This window comes from Bufo gargarizans, chromosome 6 (assembly GCF_014858855.1).
Source record: "Bufo gargarizans isolate SCDJY-AF-19 chromosome 6, ASM1485885v1, whole genome shotgun sequence".
Taxonomy (NCBI): Eukaryota; Metazoa; Chordata; class Amphibia; order Anura; family Bufonidae; genus Bufo; species Bufo gargarizans.
In genome coordinates this window covers 273,285,590-273,306,159 of record NC_058085.1, presented here as the reverse complement: position 1 = coordinate 273,306,159, position 20,570 = coordinate 273,285,590, and the positions used below count along the sequence as shown (strand labels likewise).

The 20,570-nt window shown below is 41.7% G+C and overlaps 1 protein-coding gene across 1 annotated transcript in view; it reads left to right on the top strand.

Annotated features, from left to right (window-relative positions):
• Positions 1-20,570, top strand: part of LOC122941307 — a 162,240-nt gene that overhangs the window by 70,357 nt on the left and 71,313 nt on the right. The window contains exons 11-15 of the mRNA XM_044298430.1: positions 1,685-2,506; positions 9,415-9,593; positions 12,003-12,150; positions 15,247-15,317; positions 20,300-20,318. Of these exons, the coding sequence (XP_044154365.1) occupies positions 1,685-2,506; positions 9,415-9,593; positions 12,003-12,150; positions 15,247-15,317; positions 20,300-20,318 (1,239 nt within the window). The remainder of the gene's footprint in view (positions 1-1,684; positions 2,507-9,414; positions 9,594-12,002; positions 12,151-15,246; positions 15,318-20,299; positions 20,319-20,570) is intronic.

Here is a 20,570-nt window from a genome sequence, read left to right as displayed (position 1 = left end):
GGCACTGTGCTTAGTAAGCTGTGAAAAGGCGCCGATACCTTCTCAAACAGGTGATTGGCGGGGGTCCCGGGTGTTGAATCACCACAGATCAGATAATGATCAGTTTTAAAATCTCTGGAAAATAATTTTTATTTAAACAAGTGACCAATCCACACATGTGCAGTCATTCTCATTCTAGTCTACAGATAAATAAATATTAGAGAGAGCTCTCATCTACTGTATATCTGTATATCCCTTTTTAATGTGTTGGAGAGTGACAGAATGTGCAACTTTTTTTTTCAGAATCTGTGGAGTCCAATCATTTGATTTCTACTTTCTACTGCACCATTTAAAATGTATGGCAGATCCAACTGATTTATCACAAATGTGAAAACAATGAGAAAACTCCTTAGATAATGTTGCTAGTGCTGAGAAAATAATAATGGTTAGCATCCAGACAGTTCTTCATTCTACACTTGGTATCGACACAGGATAACTATGCTCAGATGGAAAGAGAGAGCCACTGGGTGGGCAACTGTGGTCCGCATAAACTTCCCACCACTGAAATTAAATTTACTGTACAAATATTCAATCCTTAAAGGGGTTCTCCAGGATTACTATAGTTTTTAACAGATGTGCTCATGTAGTTGCTTACCTCATGTACATGTCCCCCATGCTTTTTCTTTTTCAATTTGGACTCCTGACCTGTTGTCCTTGTAAACCAATCTCTCTAGTTTATGTTCATCCTGTATATAGCACTTCCTGTTGATGTACCCAACTAAACCCATGATGCACTTCTACTTTCTGTACCACAGCTCCACATAACGATGCTTAGCTAGTGTATAGCTCCTCCCACCAGCTAGTTACATAGACACTCCCCTATCACTGCCGCTAACAACTCCCAGCTAGTTTATAGCTCCTCCCACCAGCTAGTTACATAGACACTCCCCTATCACTGCACCTAACAACTCCCGGCTAGTTTATAGCTCCTCCTACCAGCTAGTTACATAGACACTCCACTATCACTGCCCCTAACAACTCCCAGCTAGTTTATAGCCCCTCCCACACAGTTAATTTATAGCGCCTCCCACAAGCAAGTTATATAGACACTCCCCTATCACCGCCCCTAATAACTCCAAGCTAGTTTATAGCCCCTCCCACCAGCTTGTTACATAGACACTCCCCTATCACCGCCCCTAACAACTCCAAGCTAGTGTATAGCCCCTCCCACCAGCTAGTTACATAGACACTCCTCTATCACTGCTCCGCCCATGGACATAACATCACAGGAAATAAGAAAGAGCTGCATGGACATGGTCATGTGACCAGAGTCCAGAACGGAAGATAGGGACAATAAAGATAGAAGAAATACATTAAAAAATGACAGCGACAATGATAAGTGATTATTTTAAAGGATTTTGATGCAAACCGGAAAACCCCTTTCAGTAAATCAGTCACCAAGTGTATGATGCCATATCACAGGTCAGCATAAAGTAGAGGCATCTTGATTATTGCAGCCTATTTCTAAATTAACCACTTACTGACTCATCTGAATTTTTTTTTTTATAAAATTAGGGGCAGTGTGAGGTGGCAAGGTCCCTCTGCTCCCCCATGGCTGAGTGACAGCATTTTCTCTATACTCTGCCTAAATTAGTATTGATTGTTTATAGCTTGATTCAATAAATCATATTATATTTCATTTCAGGAGAATTAACATTCAGTATAAAACTACTTGGAATTTTGTGGGACTTTCTCAAAGACGGGAAGAGAAAGGATGAAAAGCTGCTTACTATCCTTAAACATTTTTTTAAAAAACTACTTTATCATCCAGTGACTGACGTCAGAAACTTTGTTGCCCCTCGTCTATTTAGTGATGATGTGAATGGTATTGATGTGTCTCAGCTGGGCAGTAGCTGTATCATCGTAGATGAAGACCTCTTGGAGACATGCATACGTGAAAAGATGTCCCTCAACTACCCAGACATGGTCCTTCGTGGTCAACTACCAACAACTGCAGAAAATGTCTTGCTGTTTGATGCAACTATGGCAGACGGTGACACTCTAGTACACGTATTAAGGCAGAGGACATTGAATGACATTCTGCAGACAAATTCTACAGATGGTGATTATGAACGCTTTCAAGAAATATCTAGAGCGTTAGCTACGTGTCAAGGACATAGGAACATAGTGACACTGAAGAAGCTTTCTGCAAATGACGTCTTACCCTTGTTTATGGTTGAACATGGAAAACCCCTTCTACAATTTTTACACAAGAATGAAAATCATCTCACTTGGTCCCAGATGCTTGAAATTCTTTCTGATATCACATCTGCTGTTCAGCATTGCCACCAAAACAACATTCTTATCTGTGACATCTCTCCGGCTAGTTTTGTAGTCACTTCTGGGCCAGGTGGCTTCTGTACTACAAAGCTGTCCAATTTCCTATACTCAAAGTGCATTACACATGTGGAGTATTATGATCCTTGCGAGGCGTACATTGAAGAATACAATTCTATCTGTGTTGAAGGTATGATATAAAAATACTACTGCATAGAGGCTTGAATAGGACAAGCATTTACAGTTATACTTCTCCAACGCTCTAAGCTAGACAGTTAAACAATGAAGAGGACGCAGCACTCGCACAAGCACCACAACCCCATTCAAAAGGCTGATTGGTGGGGTTGGTAGGAGTGGGACCCTGGCCAATCTGATATTGATGACCTATTGTGAGAGTGGGGGCCCATTCTTCCCTCCGATCATGAGATCGAAGACCTGAGCCCCCCGCCGTTGGTGAGTGGGAGCCCATGCTCCCCGCTGATCATGAGGACGGCGGCCCATGCTCCCTGCTTGAACGCACTGTTCAGCTCTGTGGGACTGCTGGAGATAGCCGAGTACACACACTCTGTTATCTCCAGCAGGCCCATAGAGCTAAATGTAACCACAGCACATGTGCATGATGGCCGCTTCATTCAAACGGTGGAGCGTGGACCCCCATTCTCATGATCGGCATTGGTCCCAACTGTCATACCTCCCCCTCAGGGGGAATCTTATTCCATGGCACATGGTCATACTTGGGCCCTCCAGAGGAAATTATTCTCAGGGCCTAACCCCCATGATCATCAATAAAGCCTAATAGGTTTTGATTCAATGAAATAGACACTAGAGGCAAGTGACTGGATCCAAAGGCAGCTCCACATGTGGTGTTTTTTCCCTTGGGCATTTGGGGCCTACCGTAGTATCATAGCCTGGGCCCACCGGAGGATCCTCTGGTGGGACGGTCTGATGCTGCCATGGCCGATGTCACAGGAAAGAATGATCAGGCATGTTAGATTTCAACATGCACCATCCTTTGTTTCCACAGACAATTAGTCAGTGCCAGAGGTGTATGGTGGCAGCTTATTCCTCTCTGCCCATTAAAAATGCATACACCCAGCCAGAGCTGATTGTGCATGGGTGGGGGGCAGGTGGAAAATCTGCCTGATGGCCACATGCTCAGGTATTGGTATTTAGCTGACTTTACACAGCCTCATAGGCCTTTTCTACATCTGCCTTTTTTGCTGCCCGACAAGCCATATATAATAAATCCTACCCAAAGGGCGCATAGAAATCGCTGAGATACCCCATTGACATTGCTTTAAAGGGGTTGTCTCACTTCAGCAGGCGGCATTCATCATGTGGACAAATCAATACAAGGCACTTACTAATGTAATGTGACTGTCCATATTGCTTCCTTTGCTGGCTAGATTCCTTTTTTCATTCATTATACATGGTTACAACCATCAGTGATAGTCATGCTTGAACAAAAGCACTGGCCTCTCTGGTGACCGGCACCGTGGGAGCGCACATAGGCTAGTGCTTTTTCCTATAGTGTCCAAGCACGACCACCACTACTAGATTGCAGGGTGGTCTGTAACCATGGAAACGAGCAGTGTATAATGTGAGGAAGAAATTAATCCAGCCAGCAAAGGAGGCAATATGGACAATCACAATACATTAGTAAGTGCCTTGTATTAACTTCCTCTACATAATAAATGCTCTTTGCTGAAGTGGGACAACCCCTTTAAACACCATGGTTTCCATGTGCTAGTGCCATGTCTACACTTTGCCTCTTGAGAACTACTACAGAATGCCCTTCATATGTCTGCTGAAATGGAGAATTTCAAATAAAAGAGATAAAAGAATCCCACGGCGCAAAATCACCCAAAGGTTGGAGTAATGTTGATGCTTATTTAATCAGGTAAAATAGTACAACGCGTTTCGGGGTTTAACCCCTTCCTCAGGTACAGAATGTCTTGCATACATATATGTAACAATGCATACATTTAAATACAATAAAAAACCGCCAAAAACCACACTGGGGGGCGGGGTAGAGGCGGGTCAAATGGGTGGTGCTGAGTATGCTCTCAAAACTAGATAAACAGAAAGATTGAAACAACTCAAATACTTTTAAAATCAATTGTTAATATGTGGCTTAAATGTCCCTACCAATAGGAGATCCATCGGAATATTGCGATTTGTTTAACTATTAGAATGCAATCATTATTCAATGTCAGATTGCAGAAGATGTAGGACCTTAGTAGGTCATGTGGTGCGGTCACATGATGATACCATGTGACCGCCACCAATAGGAGACCGCAAGTGTCTATGGAGGCGGGAGCAGCTATTGGATGCAGGGGGCGGTTACTTGAGGGAGCCGCCGATTGTGTGTGGGATGACGTCACGCTCCGTCTCCTAGTAACTGGACGCTGGGGCTACGTCAGGAGAAAGAGATATGGGGCCGGACTTACTTGGAGCGCGATGTGTACGTACTACACCGGCTAGATACTAAGGGACTTGGCAGAACATACACATTGCACAGGCTTGCCGCATTGGGACCTGTTCAAAGGACATAATTTAGGGCTGAGGCAATGTAAGAATAAATGTAAAAAGAATAAAATTGTATATTAGATGATTCAAATGATGTTAAGATACAATAAAATATTTTTGGAGGATCTAAAATATATTTATAATTAGAATGTATTGATTCATTGGTTCCAAGCTATTCCTGATCTATGGCATAAACTAAATGCTTGAAAATAAATTAAATTAAATGAATAGATAAAAAGTTTGTGGATAAAATAAAATAAAGAACCACATCTATTCATTTAATAGGGTAGCAAAAAGGGGCAGGATGTCCAGAACAATAGTTTAGATAAAATTGCAATTTAAATATCTGGTTTGTAGATTGTCTCAGTTATATATTGTTCGTTAATTAGTGCGGTGGAGCAATACTTGGTGAAAGGAGATGATGATTATTTGGAATTCACAGATTGATTTCAAAGGCCTCGTTCAGGCCATATGGTTTCAAACAGTTTAATTTGTAGATCCAGAACATCTCACGTTTTCTCAAAATTTGGATTATATTATATCCGTTTGATCGAACTTGCTCAATCGGGGTCACCGTGAATCCAAAGAACGAACCTTGATGGTGGACAGTAGCATGTCTGGAGATGCTGTGCTGAAGAAATTTTTTCTTCACATTAGATCTATGTTTATTAAGTCGATTGCGCAGGGTCTGGATGGTACGCCCTACATAACGAAGGTTACAAGGACAAGTGATGAGGTAAATAATATTGGAAGATCCGCAATTTAGTTCGTCTTTGATTTTAAAAGATTCCTCATTTAGGCCAGAGAAAGTCGTGGTAATGTTTAAAGATCTGCAACAGAGGCATCTTGATTGGTTGCATCTGAAGCTTCCTGGTGTCTTGGTAACAGCTTGGCTGGCTGTATCTCCACTTTTTTTCTTTAGTTTACTTGGAGCTAACATATTTTTTAATGTTTTCGCTCGTTTGAAAACTAGAGATGGTTGTTTCGTTATCTCGGAGTTCAGAAACGGATCTTTTCTTAAAATATACCAATGTTTGGACAGAATTTTGCGAATATCTACATGATTACTGTTATAAGTAGTTAAAAAATTGGTATTATGATATTTGGTATCACTTTGTTTCTTACTTCCTGCCAAACAATCCAGTTGTGTCAATGTTTTTACCCTATTAAAAGCTGTATCTATGATGTCTCTCGGATAACCCTTTTGTAAAAATCTGGACCGTATTACGTTGCTTTGTGTGACAAAATCTTCATTCCTGGAGCAGTTACGCCTAATACGCTTAAATTGGCTGAACGGAATATTTTTCTTCCACTTTTTGAAATGCTCACTTGAGTAATCCAAGTAACTATTGCAATCTACTTCTTTAAAATAAGTCCGTGTATTGATGGATCTATCATTTAGATGCAGTTCCAGGTCGAGATATTCGGCTTTCGCTTTATCACTTTTGCCTGAAAAATTTAGACCCCAGTCGGTAGAGTTCAGCTCCTTAATAAAATCGTTTATTGTTAAAAGGTCACCTTCCCAAATAAAAATCAAATCATCAATATAACGGCGGTAAAAAATTATATTCTGTGTCCAATATTTTGATTTATAGATAAAAGTGTCCTCAAAAGCCCCCATAAAAAGATTGGCAAAACTGGGCGCGAAACGCGTGCCCATCGCGGTTCCTTTAGTCTGTAAGTATAAATTATCCTCAAATTTAAAAATATTGTGAGTTAAAATGAAATCGATACTCCTTAAAATAAAATCATTTTGTTCAACTGGTAAAAGGTCATCCGAATCTAAAAAGCCTTTCACACATTTTATGCCCAGTTCATGCTTAATATTCGAGTAAAGTGATGTAACATCTAGGGTCAGCCAATAGTATGATTCTTTCCATTCAATATTCTGTAGCAATTGGATTAAGGTAGTGGAGTCTCTCAGATAAGATGGTAATTTCACCACATATTTTTGTAAAAGAATGTCAACATAGTGGGATAAATTGCACGTAAGTGATGAGATGCCTGAGATGATGGGGCGGCCAGGGGGATTCGAAATACTTTTATGGATTTTTGGCAAGTGGTAGAAGGTGGCGATGACTGGATTAGTGACATGAATATAGTTAAATTCCTTTTTACTCAGAATGTGGGATGCAGAGTTTATAAGAGTTTTAAATGTTTGTTGATGTTCCATAAGGGGGTTTTCAGTCAACTGTTGGTAATATTCACTGTCCGACAAAATCCGGTTTGCCTCCTTGATATAGTCATTCCTATCCTGAAGGACAATGCCTCCCCCTTTGTCTGCATTGCGGATAATTAGATCCGAATTGTCCTGAAGCTGTTTAATAGCCAGTTTCTCTTTGATACTAAGATTGTGTTTATCAATTGATAATTTATCAACTGATCTAAAGTCGTCCAAGACCAGATCATAGAAAGTTTCGATGAAGTTCCCCCTATGGTGAAGAGGGTAAAAGTTGGACCGTGGTCTTAGGTCAGTGTTGATGAAAACGTCTTGAGATGTAGAATCTGCTGTTGCTTCTGTTTGTTCTGCCTCTTTATTATGTTGTTCTGCTGTTGTTTCTGTTTGTTCTGCCTCTTTATTATGTTGTTTCGCTTTAATATTAAAATGTCTCCTTAGAGTGAGATTTCTAATAAAATTATGTAGGTCTAGAAAGAGGTTGAATCCATCTGCCCTTACAGATGGACAGAATGAAAGGCCTTTGGATAGAACCTCCCTCTCATCATGATTCAATATGTGACTAGAAAGATTGAAGATTTTTCTCTCACTCTTCTGGTTATATTTTGATTTCAAAATCTCCTTTTGGGCTTGGCCCCCCCTACTTCCTCTCCTACATTTTTTCTTTTTAAATTTCTGGTTCCCAACGGACGGAAGTAGTTGGTAATCGTTACCGTAGTTGGGCTTTTCCTTATGGGGTAGGCTGAGACTGGTGTAAGTAGGGGGGGCAGGGATAAAAAAGATATCTGGCCCTTTGTCGTCTGCAGAGAAAAGTCGGAAAGGGCCGTTGTTCCAAGGTCTAGATCTGTATCTAGACAAGTTTGTCCAGTAGGTGGTGTTGTGATTCCTATGGTAGCAGTGTCTATATGGGTGGGGGACTCAGTGTGTACTGTGAGTAGTGAATCCAATTCCACTGACGTTGACGAAGATACTGAGGTGGTGGATTGTCTGGGCAGAAGTTGGTTAGTGGAATTCTTAGTAAAGGAAGTGGGGGGTAAATTTAGAGGTGCACAGTTAGAGAGGACTTCTTGACTAAAACAACTGGACACTGGAATAATGGTATGGGAAGGGGGGGGGGAAAGTGGAAAATTTGTGTGGGGAAGGGAGGGAGGGGACCCTCCCATATTAATCGTTGTAGAGAGGAGGGTCGTCCTTGGAGATATCTCTATAACAGTAGACGGGGTATCTACTGTTTGATTTGAATACATTATAAATATATTTTAGATCCTCCAAAAATATTTTATTGTATCTTAACATCATTTGAATCATCTAATATACAATTTTATTCTTTTTACATTTATTCTTACATTGCCTCAGCCCTAAATTATGTCCTTTGAACAGGTCCCAATGCGGCAAGCCTGTGCAATGTGTATGTTCTGCCAAGTCCCTTAGTATCTAGCCGGTGTAGTACGTACACATCGCGCTCCAAGTAAGTCCGGCCCCATATCTCTTTCTCCTGACGTAGCCCCAGCGTCCAGTTACTAGGAGACGGAGCGTGACGTCATCCCACACACAATCGGCGGCTCCCTCAAGTAACCGCCCCCTGCATCCAATAGCTGCTCCCGCCTCCATAGACACTTGCGGTCTCCTATTGGTGGCGGTCACATGGTATCATCATGTGACCGCACCACATGACCTACTAAGGTCCTACATCTTCTGCAATCTGACATTGAATAATGATTGCATTCTAATAGTTAAACAAATCGCAATATTCCGATGGATCTCCTATTGGTAGGGACATTTAAGCCACATATTAACAATTGATTTTAAAAGTATTTGAGTTGTTTCAATCTTTCTGTTTATCTAGTTTTGAGAGCATACTCAGCACCACCCATTTGACCCGCCTCTACCCCGCCCCCCAGTGTGGTTTTTGGCGGTTTTTTATTGTATTTAAATGTATGCATTGTTACATATATGTATGCAAGACATTCTGTACCTGAGGAAGGGGTTAAACCCCGAAACGCGTTGTACTATTTTACCTGATTAAATAAGCATCAACATTACTCCAACCTTTGGGTGATTTTGCGCCGTGGGATTCTTTTATCTCTTTTATTTGAACCACTGGTCTTCTGCGGGATCCCAGGCATCCCTGAACAGGAGCATCCATCCCGGGCTGCACATCATCCGTTGCAAGGAGTCTATGGGAAATCGTTCTATGTCCTCATTAGAGTTGTGCCTAAATTAGCACAACTCTATCAGGTGAGCCTCCCCAGTGGAGATACCTATTCTATATATTTCCTAACTTTATTACCCTATGGTGCGCCATTCTCTTTTGTTCTCTAGTGGAACGACGCCTGTTTTCCGAAATGGAGAATTTGACAGGTAACATTTTCATATTGTCCCTTGTTCCTAAGGAGAATATAAGCAACCTCTTGCAGCTTATTTCAGTGCCCCTGAAACACTGAAAGGGAACTACTTTTCCAAGTCCACAGAAGTATGGATGCTCGCTGCAACGTTTTACTCAATCTTACTTTATGGCAGACAGCCGTTTGAAGAATTGTCTCATCTGCAAACATCTTGGTTTGTAAGAGAGGTATGTTATCATTTTATTATGCTTCAAGTCATTAAAGTCAATGGAAGTAATCCAGAGCATGATTGGCTAAGAGACCTTGCACACGACCATATGCCCTCCGAGACATACTGTCCATGAGCGGGCCATATGTTCTGGAGCGGCATTGATTGAGCACACAGCATCACAGATTACAATGATGCTGTGCAAGTCGGGCCGCCCGTGGGGCTATTGTCCCGCACTCATATGATCTTAGGATCCATGTGAGGTCCAGCACTGATTCTGGCTCTGTTAGGAAGAGATTGTCATGTACAATATGATGTTTGATTTAATTTTTTTACATTAATCATGGGATAACCCCTTCAATTTGTCACATCATCTGTTGTTTGTGCACCAGAATAGAAATCTACCCCATAATGTGCGCCAAACATGCTGGTAAATGAGTCGCACCATGGAGCTCCCCCATGGCCTGCCTTCTCCCACCCAAACCTCACCTACTTTTTGGAAAAGTGGAAAGGGTGGCGGAAATATCTAAAAAGTTGCAAAAGCTGGCGTAGAATGTTATTACCCGGTCACCAATGTTTTCATCAATTCAACACATCTAAAATACACTGCCTGTCCCAAAAAAAAAAAAGTCACACACTGTAATATTTTGTTGGACCACCTTTAGCTTTGATTATGGCACGCATTCGCTGTGGCATTGTTTCGATAAGCTTCTACAATGTCACAAGATTTATTTCCATCCAGTGTTGCATTCATTTTTCACCAAGATCTTGCCTAGATGATGGTAGAGTCTGACTGCTGCGCAAAGCCTTCTCCAGCACATCCCAAAGATTCTCAATGGGGTTAAGGTCTGGACTCTGTGGTGGTCAATCCATGTGTGAAAATGATGTCTCATGCTCCCTGAACCACTGCTTCACAATTTGAGCCCGATGAATCCTGGCATTGTCATCTTGGAATATGCCCGTGCCATCAGGGAAGAAAAAATCCATTGATGGAATAGCCTGGTCATTCAGTATGTTCAGGTAGTCAGCTGACCTCATTCTTGTAGCACATACTGTTGCTGAACCTGGACCTGACCAACTGCAGCAACCCCAGATCATAGCACTGCCCCCACAGGCTTGTACAGTAGGCGCTAGGCATGATGGGTGCATCACTTCATCTGCCTCTCTTCTTACCCTGATGCGCCCATCACTCTGGTACAGGGTAAATCTGGACTCATCAGACCACATGACCTTCGTCCATTGCTCCAGAGTCCAATCTTTATGCTCCCTAGCAAACTGAAGCCTTTTTTCTGGTTTGCCTCACTATTAGTGGTTTTCTTACGGCTACACAGCTGTTCAGTCCCAATCCCTTAAGTTCCCTTCGCATTGTGTGTGTGGAAATGCTCTTACTTTCACTATTAAACATAGCCCTGAGTTCTACTGTTTTTCTTCGATTTGATTTCACCAAACGTTTTAGTGATCGCCGATCATTCAGGATTTTTTTCCCGCCACATTTCTTCCTCGAATACGATGGGTCCCCACTATCCTTCCAGTTTTTGGAAGTTGGACAGTTCTTAACCCAATTTTAGTAGTTTCTGCGATCTCCTTACATGTTTTCTCTGCTTAATGCATGCCAATGATTTGACCCTTCTCAAACAGACTAACATCTTTTCCATGACCACGAGATGTGTCTTTCGACATGGTTGTTTAAGAAATGAGAAGCAACTCATTGCATCAGTTGGGGTTAAATAACTTATTGCCAGCTGAAAGATAATCGCCCATGCAGTAATTATCCAATAGGAGGCTCATAACTATTTGCTTAGTTAAATCCAGGTGGCAACTTTTTTTGGGGGGGACATGCATCCTCAAACTGTGGCCCTCCAGCTGTTGTAAAACTACAACTCCCACAATGTCCTGCTGTAGGCTGATACCTGTAGGCTGTTCGGACATGCTGGGAGTTGTAGTTTTGCAACAGCTGGAGGGCCGCAGTTTGAGGATGCCTGGTATAAAGTGAAGCAGCCATGCAAATAGTTGTGATTGTTAACACATGAAACCTGTTTTATACATTCAGCTCCTATGCAAACCTGTCCAGTCACACATGACTGCAATTTCAGACTACACCCAAAGTTTCTTTGCCGTGGATTCCGCATATACACTGCTTTCTGCTTTCATTTGTTTTTTGATTCCTCAACAATTTCTAGATATTGGTTTGCTATCTGTGGATAGGAACCTTCTTGATTACATTCAGTGGCTGCAGTTTAGTATGTCATTAGCTCTGCTGTCTTTGCAGTCCAGAAATACAGTACCATACTGTTTTGTACAGTCATGAAAGAAAATGTGAATTTATAGGATGCAACTCTCCAATGGGACCATATTACTCCTTGTAGAATGGATGTTGTACATTTTTATGTCTCATTCTGTGTAATAACCTTTTTTTTCTTTTGCATAGATTACTTCATGCCACACACCTCAGATACCTGGCTATTTTCTCCCTGATTTGCAGAGAATTCTAAGCGTTAACTTAGATCATAAAATATGCAACCGCATGTCAATAGAATCAGTACTGGAAGAACTGGATACAATAAAAAGTACATTGGGTGCGTTTGAAGGTTCCTTAGCTTAACTGTAAAATAGGAGCATATTCTTTGGCCGGGTTCACATCACTGTTTAATTTTCTGTTCTTCTGATCCATCAGAAGAATAATAAAAAACGGATCCTCTATTTTAAGCATCCACATGCTCAGTTATTCGTCATCCGTTTTAGCCATTTTCGTTATTTTAGACGGATAAAAAGGGAGGCATGTAGGATCTCAGATGGAAATGGCTAAAACGTATGCTGAATGTGCTTAACTGAGTATAAGGGCTCATGCACACAAACGTGTGCACAACCATTCACTTCAATGGGTCCGCAAAATAAAACGGAAGTTACTCCGCGTGCATTCTGTTTCCGTATGTCCGTATTTCCGTTCTGCAAAAAAATAGAACATGTCCTATTATTGTCCTCATTACGGACAGGGATAGAACTGTTCTATGAAGGGCCAGCTGTTCTGGTCCGCAAAATACGGAATGCACACAGATGTTATCCGTATTTTTTGTGGATCCGTTTTTTGCGGACCGCAAAATACATACGGTCATGTGCATGAGCCCTAATGGATATTTAAAATAGAGGATTCGATTTTTTGTATTATTCTTCTGATGGAAAATGGAAAAATAAACAGTGATGTGAACCTTTTCTAGCACCACCATATTCTGCGGTGCTCTACTCACAGCCAGGGCAGGTTTTAGACAAAATGTGGCCCTGGGCGAAATTAAAAGCGGGGTCCCAGATTCTGAAGTACTGTATCAACAGTCACATTTATTCACTTGATGCAAGGGGAGAAGACACCGCCACGATTGGTTGCAGGCAGCGATGATGACATCCAGGGACCTGAGCAAAGGTCGGAGAGCACTGGAGCTGAGAGCCAGTGTCAGGAAGCAGGTAAGGCTCAGTTCAGACTTCAGTTATTTGGTCAGTAGCCCAAACCAGTAGTGAAGGCTACTCAGTAGTAGTGAAGGTATAATGGAAAGATTTCCTCCTGTGTTTTTGACCTGCATCTGGTTTTGGCTCACAATAATTGATGGAAACAACTGAAGTGTGAACTCAGCCTAAGGGCTCGTGCAGATGGCCTTGCTCGTCTACAATATGTGGGCACCGACCCTGTGCCCCCCCCCCCCCATCACAGGTGCGGATCCATTCATATGAATGGATCCGCAATCCAAAATGAGCAGTGTGCAATGGAGACACGGAAGCCCACCGAAGCACTACGGAGTCCTTCCGTAGGGTTTCTCCATGTGCCTCTGCACTGCAAAAAGATAGAACATGTTCAATTTTTTTGCGGTGTGGACGGATCACGGATCCATTTAAGTTGAATGGGTCTGTTACCGTCTGCAGCAACCGCGCGGATGGTCCCCCTGCATTGAAACGGCTGGCACACGTTTGTGTGCATGAGCCCTAAGTGTGCTTCCCTTAGCAAGTTTGTCAGGAGAATTGCTTAACTCTCTTAGGCTACTATCACACTAGTGGATCCGTCATGGATCAGTAAAAACACTTCCATTCTGATAATACAACCGTCTGCATCCGTTATAAACGGATCGGGTTGTATTATCTTTAACATAGCCATGACAAATCCGTCATGAACACCATTTAAAGTCAATGGGGGACTGATCCGTTTTCTATTGTGTGAGAGAAAATGGATCTGCCCCCACTGACTTACATTGTGCGTAATGATGGATCCGTTTTGCTCCGCACCATATCGCAGACAGAAAAACGCTGCTTGCAGCGTTATTCTGTCTGTGATGGGAGCGCAACCAAACGGAATGGATTGCATTTTGGTGTATTCTGCTTCGTTCAGTTCAGTTTTATCCCTATTGACAATGAATGGGGACAAAACTGAAGCCGATCTCATTAGCGGAAAGGGAAAGGGAAAGTGAAAGTAGCCTTAAATGATCGGAAAACACCTAATAATAGTCACTGTTTCCAGTGCTCTGTATATAGAGACAGCAGGGACATGTAGATAATGTGCTCTCTGCATTCCAAGTAAAAACGATTAGAAATAAATATGAATAAAAAAAAAAGTAAAAATGAAAAAAAAAGTGGATTTCTTTATTTACCCAAACGCTCACTGGCTTTGAGTGTTGGGCGAATAAAGGAACCCATTTGTTTCACTGTATGCTGCCTTTCTTCCATAATTTTAGATAGATATGAGATAGATAGATAATAGATAGGAGATAGATAATAGAACACAGATAGATAGATGCTAGATAGATATGAGATTGATAGATAGATATGAGATAGAACATAGGAGATAGATAGATAGATAGATAGATACAGATGTAGTAGAGTTACCGCACATGCTTCATGTTATCTAAATTAAATGCGTTAAGCAAACACCTTCAATTGCTTTTCAATGATTTTAGTTTCAAGATAACACAATAAATTTGAGTTAAGAGTTTGTGTGTTAACCCTGCTACATCTGTATATAGCTACATAGATAGATAAATAGATAGAGAGATAGTTGCTGACCAATCTATCTATGTCAGGTCATTAGAGGGTGACATTCTGAACTGATCAGTAAACCTCGGGAGCAGAGGAGGCCATTACATTCACAGTGCAGGGCCTCCGGTGAGAGAGAGAAAGGGGCGGGGCCAAGGTCTGTCTGACTGCTGCGGAGCCGGGAGACCAGGGACCAGCGCTCCTTGCTGTGCTGTCTGTGCTCTTCTCAGGTGCAGCCACCAGCTCTTTTCCACGTCTGTCTGGGCAGCTTAGCAGGGGGCCCCATTTAGGGATAGGGCCCTGGGCAATGCCCTGTTTGCGCTCCCCTAACGCCGGCCCTGCTCACAGCAGATGGTCATTGTCCTTCTTGCCCTTAGTTGTACCCTGATTTAGACACATACAGGAGGTTAGCCATACAGATATCATGGTTATAAATTCATGTCAGATGATGTGGTTGGTCAGGTTTGAACCAAAGATCTCTACGGTTCAGGACACTGGCACAAACCACCAAACCACCACGCTGTGCCTAGTAATGTCTTATCTTTCAATGTCAATTAATTGTTTTACTAATACTAGCGTGGATAATACTAGTGTGAACATAACCTTATAATAAATTACTATAATATTATGTATACTAAATGGTACTTTTATTGTGTTTTCAGGAGCGAAAGGTGATGAAATTTACTGTGTAAGATCAGTCTGCCCCTGTATTAATCCAGAAGACATCCAGATGGTATAGTATTACTTACTGTGAAATAGTGATTTACATTCTACTGGCATATACTGTATAGTCTGATTCACTTGGCAAACCTAGAAATAGCTTTAGGAAGGATAACCCAGGAGGACTTAACCCCTTTGCACACTTAGACATAACTATATTTGTAAGTTGTACGACAAGTGTATGGAACCCGCTTACAACCTAAGCCTGCTCCATATTCAGTAAGTGCCAGCTGTGAAATGCTAGGCAATGACCAGGATGGGAGATCATACCAATCCTGGTAATTTACCCCCTCAGCTGCCACTATTAATACGCAACTGCAGCACCTGAGAGGATAGCTAGATAGATAGAGGGATCTCCCTCTAACCTTCAATCAGAGCCAAAACAGTGACATCACAGGGTTCTTATCACTTGCTATGGCAGTCTGGGGCCTTATGAGGCTCTGAGGTCTACCAAAGCAAACCGCCTATTAAGCCCTACCTGTGTCAGGGCTTAAACTTGTTGTCTTCTCCTTTTTATATTGATGGTATACCTTCAGCTGTATAGCTCTATCTATTGTGTAGTGGAAGGAGCTGATTACTGCAAACCTGTTCCAGCTGTGTAGTTCCCGGCCTGTTTCTGCTACTCCTGAACAGGGTGCCGGCTGTTGAACCCCCAAAGGACAACCACTTTAGTAGGAAGTATGGAGAATAGCCACAAGTTCCCTAAAAGGAATTTAAACAAATGTTTTTAAAAATATTTAGAATTTAACATACATTACATTTTTAAAAATTTTACTCACCCCCTTTTTCCACTTTTACATATATACCATGGACACCTCCCCCCTTAAAAAAAAATAATTCAAATGTAATCAAAAAGTTGCATGTTCACGAAAATAGCACTAATAAATATATTCATGCCCTTTATCTGAAGATGGAAAAAGCTATGTCTGTCAAAATATGGTGGTGCAAAAAAATGGATTGTTTTTAAAGGGAACCTGTCGCCTCCAAAAACCATCCCAAGCCGCCAGCAGTACCTGAGAGTAGCCAGCAGCGTGTTTCCGACGATCGTTTTCTTCCTGAAGGCAGATGAAGCAAAAGCTCAGAAAACATTCTTTTATCCCCTGCCCGCGTAATTTTCTAGTCATGCTTAAAGTCAAAGGGGCAGCAGCCTCCTTGCTTCAAGTCAAGGTAACCGCGCCCCCTTCCCTGCCCCTTCGCTGTGACTGACAGCGCTTATGCAGAGAGTTTGGCTGCCTTTGCCGAACAGCCGGCTGTCAGTCACAGGCGAAGGGGCAGGCATGAGGCGCTGCTGGCTACTCTCAGGTACTGCTGGCGGCTTGGGATGGTTTTTGGAGGCGACAGGTTTCCTTTAAAGGTTTTTAAAAATGTAAGAAAAACTTTGTAAATTTCGTATGCTATAATCATACTGATCTGCATAATGAGGTCACAACATTTTTAGCACACAGGGAACACCATAAAACAAAACCCCAAAACAATGTCAGGATTTTTTAGTTTCATACCACAAAGAATGTTTTTCCATTTTACATTACAAGAGATGATAAATCAAATGCTGCAATTAAAATACAACTTGTCCCAAACAAAACAAGCCCTCACACAACCAAACATAAAAAGTTTGGGCTCTTGGAAAGCAGGTAGAAAATAAAATAAAATGCTAAAACAAAAATTAGCCTGGTCCCAAAGGAGTAAAATAACCATATATTTTGCAATAACATATACAACAAAATAATATAAAAATATAAAGAATTTGACTGCACTGTACAACCTCTGGGGGACTTAAAATATTGAGTTTAATGGGAGCTGTATTTATTAATCTTTAGTAAGTTCCCCCTAGCGGCTGTTGCGGGCAGTCAGAATGTTATCATTATACTTTATTGCTGTATGAAGGAAAGCAGGGGGATTGAAGCTACATAAGAATAAAGAAAGCTCTGAGCCCTATGAAGATGTATTAAGAAATAAATCAGGAAAGAATTTCAGACTTTTTTAGAAAAGTTTCACTTTAAATTTAAACATAATAATAAATATATATATATATATATATATATATATACAGTACAGGCCAAAAGTTTGGACACACCTTCTCATTCAAAGAGTTTTCTTTATTTTCAGGACTATGAAAATTGTAGATTCACACTGAAGGCATCAAAACTATGAATTAACACATGTGGAATTATATACATAACAAAAAAGTGTAAAACAACTGAAAATATACAAACTGAAAAGAATGGCGTGGTATTAGCAGGAGGTGCTCAAACCCACATGCAGTCGTGCATATATATAGGGCCCGTTGTGGCCCGTTGCTAATGGCGATCCCCAGCAAAAAATTCATACGGTGGAGGATGCCTGCAGCGAACCACAAGTACCACAATAGACATCCTACACAAGGTAGCAATTATGTGGATGTGATAATCAATATAACAATATAACAAAATCGCAAAGACAGGTGCACTCTGCGGTCTTACTAAACCCTCAAACTGATTTTAAAATTGAGAGATTAGTCAACATGTCCTATGGTGTAGGACATGTCTAAGCCCGGGCACCACGCCAAGGTTTCTCAAGTAGCCCGGGACCTAACACTCTCCTACCTGAGCCGTATGGGCAAATACCAGGAGCCAGTGGGCAAATTACAGGAGCATGAGGCCGACTCACAAACAACTCACCAGTTACCTCCAGCATGTAACCATGCTTGCAATGGGAGGAGGGAGGAGTCTGAGAGTCCCACTCAAGACTGGCTGATATGGCCCAAAGTGCACCTGTATTTGCTATTTTGTTATATTGTTATATTGATTATCACATCCACATAATTGCTACCTTGTGTAGGATGTCTATTGTGGTACTTGTGGTTCGCTGCGGGCATCCTCCACCGTATGCATTTTTTGCTGGGGATCGCCATTATCAACGGGCCACAAGGGCAGGATTTGCTCCCCTATATATATGCACGACTGCATGTGGGTTTGAGCACCTCCTGCTAATACCACGCCATTCTTTTCAGTTTGTATATATAGAGATTCTTGGAGGTGTATAAACTCCAATTTAAATGTGCCTGTTTTCCAACTACAGGCCACATTTAGGTGCAACTGTGAGGCCTGGGCCATATCAGCCAGTCTTGAGTGGGACTCGCAGACTCCTTCCTCCTCCCATTGCAAGCATGGTTACATGCTGGAGGTAACTGGTGAGTTGTTTGTGAGTCGGCCTCATGCTCCTGTAATTTGCCCACTGGCTCCTGGTATTTGCCCATACGGCTCAGGTAGGAGAGTGTTAGGTCCCGGGCTACTTGAGAAACCTTGGCGTGGTGCCCGGGCTTAGACATGTCCTACACCGTAGGACATGTTGACTAATCTCTCAATTTTAAAATCAGTTTGAGGGTTTAGTAAGACCGCAGAATGCACCTGTCTTTGCTATTTTGTTATATTGTTACAACTGAAAATATGTCATATTCTAGGTTCTTCAAAGTAGCCACCTTTTGCTTTGATTACTGCTTTGCACACTCTTGGCATTCTCTTGTTGAGCTTCAAGAGGTAGTCACCTGAAATGGTTTTCACTTCACAGGTGTGCCCTGTCAGGTTTAATAAGTGGGATTTCTTGCCTTATAAATGGGGTTGGGCCCATCAGTTGCCTTGTGGAGAAGTCAGGTGGATACACAGCTGATAGTCCTACTGAATAGACTGTTAGAATTTGTATTATGGCAAGAAAAAAGCAGCTAAGTAAAGAAAAACGAGTGGCCATCATTACTTTAAGAAATGAAGGTCAGTCAGTCCGAAAAATGGGGTAAACTTTGAAAGTGTCCCCAAGTGCAGTCACAAAAACCATCAAGCGCTACAAAGAAACTGGCTCACATGCGGACCACCCCAGGAAAGGAAGACCAAGAGTCACCTCTGCTGCGGAGGATAAGTTCATCCGAGTCACCAGCCTCAGAAATCGCAGGTTAACAGCAGCTCAGATTAGAGACCAGGTCAATGCCACACAGAGTTCTAGCAGCAGACACATCTCTAGAACTGTTAAGAGGAGACTGTGTGAATCAGGCCTTCATGGTAGAATATCTGCTAGGAAACCACTGCTAAGGACAGGCAACAAGCAGAAGAGACTTGTTTGGGCTAAAGAACACAAGGAATGGACATTAGACCAGTGGAAATCTGTAGTTTGGTCTGATGAGTCCAAATTTGAGATCTTTGGTTCCAAACACCTTGTCTTTGTGCGACGCAGAAAAGGTGAACGGATGGACTCTACATGCTTGGTTCCCACTGTGAAGCATGGAGGAGGTGTGATAGTGTGGGGGTGCTTTGCTGGTGACACTGTTGGGGATTTATTCAAAATTGTAGGGCATACTGAACCAGCATGGCTACCACAGCATCTTGCAGCGGCATGCTATTCCATCCGGTTTGCGTTTAGTTGGACCATCATTTATTTTTCAACAGGACAATGACCCCAAACACACCTCCAGGCTGTGTAAGGGCTATTTGACCATGAAAGAGAGTGATGGGGTGCTGCGCCAGATGACCTGGCCTTCACAGTCACCGGACCTGAACCCAATCGAGATGGTTTGGGGTGAGCTGGACCGCAGAGTGAAGGCAAAAGGGCCAACAAGTGCTAAGCCTCTCTGGGAACTCCTTCAAGACTGTTGGAAGACCATTTCAGGTGACTACCTCTTGAAGCTCATCAAGAGAATGCCAAGAGTGTGCAAAGCAGTAATCAAAGCAAAAGGTGGCTACTTTGAAGAACCTAGAATGTGACATATTTTCAGTTGTTTCACACTTTTTTGTTATGTATATAATTCCACATTTGTTAATTCATAGTTTTGATGCCTTCAGTGTGAATCTACAATTTTCATAGTCATGAAAATAAAGAAAACACTTTGAATGACAAGGTGTGTCCAAACTTTTGGTCTGTACTGTATATATATATAAGCATAATAATAATTAAATGTTTTACACATTTTTTGAATACCTACTGATTTCTCATAGTCCTTAATAACATGCTGATCTGTGTTTTATTTTTCAGGTATACAGGGATCTGAAAGGTACAATACAAATAATTGTGCTATTATGTACTGGAACAGTTGACACATTCTGCTATAAATGTACATATGATTTGCTTCTACCATGTGAAAATGAAATTAGTACAGTGTGTACTTTAACATCCTTTAGACTGAGCGTTAGGATATATGAAGCCTTAGTATTGCAGAGAGATAGTTCAATCTTGGGTATACTAGGTTTCTGAAGCCTATAAACAAAAAAATATATATATTTTTTTTTTACATTTTTGTGTTTTC